The following is a 9,421-nucleotide window of genomic DNA, read 5'->3' as shown; positions in this document are numbered from 1 at the left end:
AGTTGCCGAATGTGAGATCAAAGGTGGAGGGGTCGATCCAATCTTGAGGCAAATGTTGTTCGACCCCAAGGCAATAGCCATGTTTGATCTCAAGCCACTCTCTATTGACCCCGAGGCCACCGATCCAGTCAAGGTTAGTTGAGGCGATCAAAACGCTTGGTCCCTAACCACGACAAATTATTTTGTAGACTCGGATCTATCTTGGTCCAGGGTAATAACAATTGCTACTCAATCAACTGTGCTTTTTAATAAATTATTTAATAGTCAAAAGCTTAGAATTCAAGTTCGGTGGACTCTACGTAACTGACTGTGCTACTCAATCTTCTTGCAAAAATACCTAATTAGTTAAGCCAACGTTAGGTTCCATTCCATTCCTCTCTTTTATTTATTTATTTATTTTTTTGGTAATATTTCATACAAGAAATAACCAAATCTAGTCAAAATTTGGACAAACAAATATAAATTTTGAGCCAAGTAATTTATGCTCAGTTGGTATCTTTGTGACTTTTTTTGAATGAAAATCATAGGGTCAAATCCTAGACTATACACTAGTTGTTGTTGTTGTTTTTTTTTTTTTTTTTTTTTTTTTTTTTAATAAAAATTTTTGTTGGACATCGACTTGGAGAGCCGACTTGCCACCAAAATATTGTGATGCTTGATCAATAAGTATTAAAAAAAAAAAAAAGAGTCTCACATTTGCTACTAGCTATAACTTTTGGTCTAGTAGTAACCTTTATTTGATAATTGGTACAAAAATTTAGAACATGCATGCGAATTGTAACTTAGTCACACTTGTATGTCTGTGAGATGGGTCAGGTCGGGTCAATATAGAATTGCAATACTTATACTGTAAAATGTAAATATTAATAAAAAATAAAATATTTGCTACTTATAATATATATATATATATATATATATATATATATATATATATATATATATATATATTGTAAAAGTATTACATTTTACCTCAAAAGTATTATACTTTTCTATATAAGTAATGTTGGCAAGTGTTAGTTATTAATAAGCGAAAATGTAATACTTACGAGAAAAATGTAATACTTTTAAATCAAAATGTAAAAGTATTACATTTTTTTTCAAAAATATTTAACTTTCTTATATGAGTAATAAACAGTAAACACTTTAATTATTCTTGATTAGTATTACATTTTTATCTTTAACTCGACACGTATCACTGCCAAAGATTCGTGAAACGATTTCGCACCGTTACCGTAGTATTGACAATTTCTATAATACTTTTTTTTTTATTATTAAATTTTATAAATGAATGGTTTCCAAGCACATTCCCACGTGAGTAAAAGTCAAAATGGTAAAGTGTATAGTGGGATACACATTATATATATGAATCAAAACCTTCAGACGAAAGAAAGTTTGTGCACTTTATCATGATCTGATCTCCTCTTTGTATATTCAAATGCCCTCTTAAGTTAATTTCTACACTACTTCTCAATCTTTCCACGAGACATTAACAATGAAGCCAAATACATCCGGCGGCCGTCGATATCTCATCGTTTTCTGCTTCGCCGTAATCCTTTCCCTCTGCGTTCTTGCGGCGATCAACGAACTAGAATTCGACAGCCTAAAGAAGTTGGGAAAATGCGCATTTTCAAACCCCCCGCCGTCCGGCAATTCTTCGACGACGAACGCCACATTCGCCGCCGGCGGCGACGACGACGAGATCCGAATTCTCATCGGAATCCTGACCCGCCCGGACAGCTACGACAAGAGGCACTTTCTCCGGCTAATCTACGGCACGCAGTCGCCGGCGCCGGGCGCGAGGATCGACGTCAAGTTCGTGTTCTGCAACCTCACCAAGGACGACCAGAGAGTCCTGGTGGCGCTCGAAATAATGCGCTACGGCGACATCATTATACTCGACTGCAAAGAAAACATGGATAACGGCAAGACCTACACCTACTTCTCAACCTTGCCGGAGCTTTTCCCCGGCGGCGACTCCTCCCCCTCCCCCTCCCCCTCCCCGCCGTACCATTACGTGATGAAGGCCGACGACGACACCTACCTCCGGCTGGAAAACTTGGTGGAGTCTTTGCGGCCATTGCCGAGAAAAGATTTGTACTTTGGCTACGTTATCCCGTGCCCGAGCATGGATCCTTTCGTGCACTACATGTCCGGCATGGGGTATTTGATTTCTTGGGATTTAGCAGAGTGGATCAGAGATTCTGAAATCCCCAAGAAAAATATGGTCGGCCCTGAGGATAAACTCTTAGGGGAGTGGCTCCGTGACGGCCGGCGAGCGAAGAACCGGTTCAACGGCAAGTGGTCAATGTACAATTTTCCGGAGCCGGCGACGCAGTGCACACACGAGCTTTGGCCGGAGACCATTGCGGTTCATTTGCTGAAGACCCAGGAGAAGTGGATTCGGACTTTAGAGTATTTTAATGTCACTGTGAATTTAAAGCCCTCTAAATTATATCATATACCATAGTAATTAATCACTTGTCAATTTTATTTTACACAATTTTTTTTTGGTAAAATTGTATTGTATTACTCCAAAAGTCCAAATTCACGATGATAGTTACAAAAAATTTGATTTGAAACATTATGATAAAACCATCCATTTGATTATATTCTTATATCATGTACATTTTAACGATTTTTGTATATGTATATTTTTATTTTTAATTTGTTAATGTAATTTAACTCTAAAGTGGTCAATTACATTTTATTTTCAACTCAACTCGAAGAAATTAATTACAATCCTGCCACTAACATCTAGTCTAGTAGTTATATATAAAGGGGGAGAAAGAGTTAATCTTAACTGATAGCCGTTGGTTGATTAGGTTAGTTGTTTTTATCATATGGCAGTATTAGTGGTTTGTAAAAGCATATTTGATAAATTAATTATGAGTTAATACTCAATTTGGTTCCTCAACTATTAGGATATTACTATTATTGACTTCTAAACTTGTTAAATTTCATCCTCAATTATACAATTGTTAACCAAAGTGGTCCTCAATCAGAACTATTTTGGTTTGGACGAATGACTATTTTAGATAAAAATTACAGGTATAGTTGTGTATGAAATTGAAAATTTTGAAAGTCTATGACCAGAATGGTGAAATTCTAATAGTTGAGTGGCCAAATTGGGTATTAACTCAATTAATTATTTACGGTTAGTTTATAATTAACATGCAAAATGACTTATAAATACATAATTAAGTCTATTGATTTTATATTTTTTTTAAGCAAACAAATATAACTAGATTAAATTGAACGTTTATAACTTAACAAAAAAAAAAAAACAATACAATTAGATGCTCATGTTCCAAACCAATCTAGAGAAAATCTGAATTCTAGGAACATGAATGTATTACCATTACTAGTTTTGTAAATTAGTTCAATATTATCAATTAAATGAAAGGTTCGTACCAGGACTATGTGGTCTAATGGTACCCGGGTTGGACTTCCATTTGGAAGGTTGTAAGTTCGAGCCTCAGTGGAGGCGTTATTAGCTCTTTGTGTTTCAGTAGGTTGAGAAAGTATATGAACAGATACTACAATGTAATAGAGCTAGTAGCATTCAAAAAAAAAAAAAAAATGAAAGGTTCCCGCTAGTAGCATCACGTGATTTAATTGTTTATATGTATAAGGTATTTATTTAAACAATTAAAATTGTCTAAAAAAACTATGAAATTCCCGATTTATGAACCGAGCCAATAATGACGAGAATGGGGAATTAAAATTTCCCCCCGTTCCCGTTCTCCTATTTTAATCCCTATCTCCGTCCCTTCTCCCCATTCCCGCTCCCGTTCCCCTATTTTAATCCCTATCTCCGTCATCATTGAGGCAGGGAGTCGGGTTCCCATTCGCGTACGGGTACAATTGACATCACTAGGATTATTCAGACATAGTTATGTTGTTATTTATTTATTTAGGTAATGGAACCAGGATAACATTAGTGTAAGTGATATTCTTTGGTTTATTGTTATGAAAATTGGAATGAAATTATGAGACATACTTAGTAAATGAAGTGAAATGATATTTCATGGTTCATTGCTATGCAAACAAGATTAGTGTTCTTGGTTCTCTGTTCTACCAACTTTGACTGCTACAATTTTTGTATGGAATGCAACCAAACAAAACAACCATTTCCAGAACAAATTGTGTTTAGTGTAATCCAACCAAACTTTGAAGGTTCAATTTCCTATACAATTTTTCCTATATAAAAACCACAATAATTATAACCATTCCAACAATTCCAAATCTTACTTCCTAAATTTCTACTTCCTGATATGGCAGACACTAATAAGTTACTTCTTTCATGTGGATCCCAACACAAGTGTCTACATCAAAATTTTGTGTATGAAAGTAAAAATTGGTAGTAAAAAATGTGAGTACATATAGTATTTTCCTTCTAACCGGCAGAACTATATATATGTTCTTCATTGTAGGTTCAACACGCGTTCTTCAAATTTCTTGAATTTGTTTAGCCAGCCTTTGAATTTCTTTTCATTGTGATTCATCCTCTTTAGCAAGCTATCAACATTATCATTTTTAATATTGAACACATTGGAGGATCAAATCACTCGAAAAAAGAACAATTATTCCTTCCCTATTACACACACATTGTTTCTTAATATAAACTATACTCTACAATTTTATTTTAATTTTTTTTAGAAACGAAAAACAAGCTCAAATTTATCCATAATACTTACCATTTATGTGGAGTACACTCAATACTTACGCCCCGAATTTTGATTTGTCCATGAGATACACAACTTCATATTGTTTCCACATCCACATACCCGGTCGGGTATCCACTCTCTATAGTGGCGTTGTAGAGCTTGAGCGGGATGAAGCCTTAGTAGAGCACTTTATTCATGCATCAATAAATAATTTTTTAACTTTTGAATGTGTTTTGTTACCGATGTCCATCACTTCGGGACCATAAGGAAGGACATGAAATTCAAATCATTTCTCCTTCAATTTAACGCCACTTATACAGATTAAGTAACAAAATATCACATAATGTCACTTTTTGATACTCAAAGGACAGTCACTCATCAATTTAATAAAAATTTAGGACCACAAGTGATAAAATTACAATACTCGAACGGCCATTGAAAGTATTAACTCATTAAAAGTTTTATTTCAAATAAAGATTATATTTAACATTCGACCACTTATCAAGGGGTAACAACAATAGTTGTCTTAGGATGGGATTGAGATCAACATACAATAGTGATAAAGAAGTATCAGACAAGAGATGAAAAAACAGAAATTGTTTAGAAAGTCATGGACAGAAATTCTATCAATCACCAGAAGAACACTCCTTATTTTAACTCCATAACACCAGAAATACAATTAAATTCTAAAAAGCCATGTCTGAATCTTTAAGTACCTATTATTATACAAATCGCCCAACTCAAGTTGATCAAAATTACAAGCCACAAAGCCTTCGTTACATAGAGCAAGCTCCAATACTGTTACTGCATATATAGAATTGAACAATCCATTACACATCTCTGGAAAAGAATTTTAACATAGACATAAGTCATTATATATTAAACAATTTACAATCTCTAATCCTGTGAGACCGTTTAACGGATTCTTATCATAAGACGAGTCGGACTAATATGAAAATGGAATACTTATACTAAAAAATGTAATGTTAATCAAGAATAAAAGTGTTTGTTACTTATAAGTGAAAGTGTAATACTCTCGAAGAAAAATGTAATACTTTTAAATAAAAAAAATGTGAAATGACAAAATATTTCATTTTCCTTCAAAATATTATACACTTTCTCTTTAAGTAACAAATACTTAATTGATTAATATTATATTATTCAATATAAATATTACATTTTCATTTCAACCCGATTCGTATCACGGAAAAGCAATGTTGAAAAAATCGCTAGGCGTCCTCTAAGCGCATGGGGACTGCCTAGGGCGCCTAGAACCCCTAGGCGGGCGCATAGAGCGCCTAGGAGGCCAATCGCCTAGCACCTAGGCGCCGATTAATTGGCGCCTAGACGCGATTTTTGCAACACTGCGGAAAAGAATCCGTGAGACGGTTCCCCACAAGGTTTTATGATGCAGATGCAATCACACATACATACCAAGTCCTCTTCTGCAGACTGCCCCGCGTGAGTATATGAGTCTGGTTCAAAATATTCAGTCCCATCAATTTTGAGCTATGAAAAAACAATGCAAAACAGAGAAAATAATATGAGACAATATATTATTAGAAACAACTAACCCATCATCAAACACAAATTAAACTAAATAATTAAGAATGAACCTTAAGACTTCCCCTCCAAAGCTGTGGCATTTTTTGGATCAACTTGGCAGAAGCAATGAGTGAAGGGTTACACCTATCCAACTCAATTGAGTCTAGAGTGAAACATTCTGCAAACACATCAACTGAGATCTCTTGTAAACAGCAACACACCCTTAGCACTAGATGCTCAAGACTTGGGAAAGATCTATGTTCAACTAACAACTGCTCAAGTCTTTTGTCTTCAAGAAGTAAGAATCTTAATTCATTGAATTCTCCTTTAGCCACTCTCCATACTCTTTCCAATAAGGCATTTTCGAGCTTGAGCACCCTAAGTTCGGGCAATTCCATGCCAATTACTTTCAAGTTTGTCGGAGAAAGATTAGTCCCACTCAACGTCAACTTCTTCAATTGTGAAGGAAACATACAGGGCTCAGGAAGGGTTACAACGCGACCAACAACCCGAATTGAAATCGTTAGCCTTTCAAGATGTTGTAAACGGTAATATTGATCATCCAATATGATGGGATTGCCAAAAGATTCACAAGTAGTGTTGTGATTGGGCTCCTCCAATTCTTGTTTATAGAAAATTTTCAGTTCTTTTATGTATGGACAACGGAAATACACTTCCTTCCAGCAATGAGTTGGATCCACCACCGAGCATAGTGTTTGCAATTTCCTTTTAACCACGCTTGGAGGATCTACCATATACATATCCCCGAGTTCAAGATGTCTCAATTTTGGTAACTCCCAAATTTTTTGTGCCAAATGGATGGTAGGTGCTTCAATTTGTGGTTCATTACTTGAAACAATAAGTGTTTGCAAATTCGAGAAAAGTGACACTATATCACCCAACCCATCATACCTTTCACTTATAGATAGATATCTCAAGAAAACTAAATGACCCAAATGCATTGACACCCTTTGGAGGAATGGAGATGGAACAAAGGCCAAAACTCTCAACAACTTGAAAGGCACAAAAGTTTCAGGATCATCATCAAAGAAGAAAATAGAACGAGGGTTGTTTGTGCTATACAACACATAATAGTCGAAACTATGTGTGTATAAACTTAACCAGCGACACGAATTTGCAAACTCACTTAATGGCAACTCTGGGTGTTGCAACGTATTTATTGCACAGAAAATACCCTCTTTTTGAGATTCTCCAACACAGAAACTATGCAAGGCACTATGCATCCTACAAGTCTTAATGTTGCCATCAGAACTCCAATTGCATATTAAGACAAGGCTTCTATCAATAAGCTCTTTTAAATATGCATATCCTTGATTTTCGAAGTCATCATACTCTAATGGCTTTACAAATCCTTCAGTAATCCATAACCTGATAACCTTTTTAACTCGAATTTCTTTGCGCTTTGGGAAGACTCCAAGGTATAGAAAGCAAGCTTTCAGATGTTGTGGCAATTGATTGTAATAGAGGTTTAGAGCATTGCGATCTAGAATTCCCAATGACTCTATTTCCTTTCTAATCTTCTCCCACTCCTTCAATATGTTGTTGTTACATTTAGACAGACGCTTTGCAACTACAACAATTGACCATGGTAGTCCATCGCAAATCTCTAGAATATGCTTCTTAATTTGTTCAAATTCAGGTGCCACTCGCTCTTTAAGAGAAAGAATAACATTGCAAAATAGATCCCAACTTTCACTTGGGTCTAGCAAGTTTAAGCTATGGATATGGTTATGGGTATAGAAAAAGCTACAGTCAAGGTTGAGATTGAAGTGCCCAGTGGTTAACAATACACTACTTCCATAGCTGTCATTAGGAAAACATGTTTGGATGTCATTCCAAGCTCCAATATCTTGTATGTTATCCAAAACAATTAGATACCTTTTATAGCGCAGTTGTGTCCTTACCTGCTTTGCCAGTTCCTCAGGAGTAGTATGTTTTTCCTTTTCAATTTTATTCTCCGGTCCGGATGAAATGGACCGGAGAAGGAGGCCTAGTGTTTCGGTCTTGTTGTATTCTTGAGGTATAGTAACCCAACGACATACCTCGAAATGGTTTTGGACTATGGGGTCTTTATACACGCTTTTAGCTAAAGTAGTTTTTCCTATACCCACCATCCCAACAATGGAGAGTAGCTTTAGATTAGAAAGACCTCCTTTTGTGAGCTGGTTGATTATCTCTCTGCGATCACGTTGACGACCGACCATTTTGATCAGTGGGTCTGGAGAGGATCCATGTTTTAGCCAAGGGATTGATGGTTGATTTTCATTGTACTCGGCTTCCTTGATTAAGCTGTGGGAAAGATCCATCAACTCTGCAGCGTTTCCGGCGGCTATTCGCAAGGTTTTATGGAGTTCCCGGGAAGCTTTTCTGGTCGGAGACTTTCTGCCTTTGGCCAGAAGAAAGTTGCTCAGTTGTATTTCCATATCGTCTTCCACTTTGAGTGCGAAATCTCGGATTTTGATTTCCAAATCTTTGATTAATGCGGTTGAACCAGGACCACTGGATTCCTCATCTAGAAAGGCTTGCAAAGAAGAAATCTTTTTATGCAAAGATTGGGCTTGTGCCTGATGATCTTGAAGAGGGATTCCTGGTATGGGTTTTAGAAACTCATGCTCAATTGTTGCCATTAGAGAAGCTAAAGCAACACAAGCCATCTCTCAAACTCGCTCAATTAATCTTTTTCTCTGTTAGTTTGTTTGTAGGAGAAAATGTGACCATTGCATCTTTCAGAAGACTGGTATGTTTGGGGGAAGAACAAGACAAAACCCAACAAAACCAAAGCCATGGACAACAATATGGACGGATGAAAAAGGTTGATAAGAATATTCTATTTACCGTTTTTGTTGTTATTTGTTTTTTTTTCTACTAGACTATTAGTAAATGCTCCCACCCAAGATCATTCAACTAATTGCTCACACCCACTTTCCTATCAAACTCACTACCACCAACTTCCCAGTTTGGCGCCGACAGATTTACACTACCGTTGTTGGTCTCAATCTCCTGGACTACGTTGACGGTTCCACCAAGGAACCGGCCAAATTCTCGGATTCTGTTCAATTCGTCCCCAATCCTAATCATTTAATTTGGTACCGTGAAGACTAAATTATTGTTAGTGCGCTTCTAAGAAGCTGCACTGATACAATTCAGCTATAAGTGCACAGAATCGATGCTCTACACGGTTACCATTA

General features: G+C 36.3%; 2 protein-coding genes across 2 annotated transcripts; one reads left to right on the top strand and one right to left on the bottom strand.

Moving 5' to 3' along the window:
- The first annotated feature begins 1,357 nt into the window (after window positions 1–1,357).
- LOC109177297 (beta-1,3-galactosyltransferase pvg3-like) lies at window positions 1,358–2,579 on the top strand. Its single transcript, XM_019326608.1, has one exon. It carries the CDS (start codon window positions 1,493–1,495, stop codon window positions 2,465–2,467), a length of 975 nt encoding a protein of 324 aa, XP_019182153.1. The 5' UTR covers window positions 1,358–1,492; the 3' UTR covers window positions 2,468–2,579.
- A 2,792-nt stretch (window positions 2,580–5,371) lies between these two features.
- LOC109177233 (putative late blight resistance protein homolog R1B-17) lies at window positions 5,372–9,027 on the bottom strand. The gene is made up of 3 exons (XM_019326552.1): window positions 6,284–9,027; window positions 6,102–6,176; window positions 5,372–5,471 (listed from the first exon to the last, which is right to left on the bottom strand). The coding sequence occupies exons 1-3, from the start codon at window positions 8,885–8,887 to the stop codon at window positions 5,469–5,471; spliced, it is 2,682 nt and encodes an 893-aa protein (XP_019182097.1). The 5' UTR covers window positions 8,888–9,027; the 3' UTR covers window positions 5,372–5,468.
- Window positions 9,028–9,421: the final 394 nt, after the last annotated feature.

This window comes from Ipomoea nil, unplaced genomic scaffold (genome assembly GCF_001879475.1).
Source record: "Ipomoea nil cultivar Tokyo-kokei standard unplaced genomic scaffold, Asagao_1.1 scaffold0804, whole genome shotgun sequence".
Lineage (NCBI taxonomy): Eukaryota > Viridiplantae > Streptophyta > Magnoliopsida > Solanales > Convolvulaceae > Ipomoea > Ipomoea nil.
This window is presented reverse-complemented; position numbering and strand designations above follow the sequence as displayed.

Bases quoted from the DNA above. Each gene is read 5' to 3' on its own strand.
- LOC109177233 (XM_019326552.1), bottom strand. From the start codon at position 8,887: ATGGCTTGTGTTGCTTTAGCTTCTCTAATGGCAACAATTGAGCATGAG. The intron at 6,177-6,283 runs GTTCATTCTTAA...GTTTTTTCATAG, and splicing joins TTTGGAGGGGAAGTCTTAAG to CTCAAAATTGATGGGACTGA.
- LOC109177297 (XM_019326608.1), top strand. From the start codon at position 1,493: ATGAAGCCAAATACATCCGGCGGCCGTCGATATCTCATCGTTTTCTGC.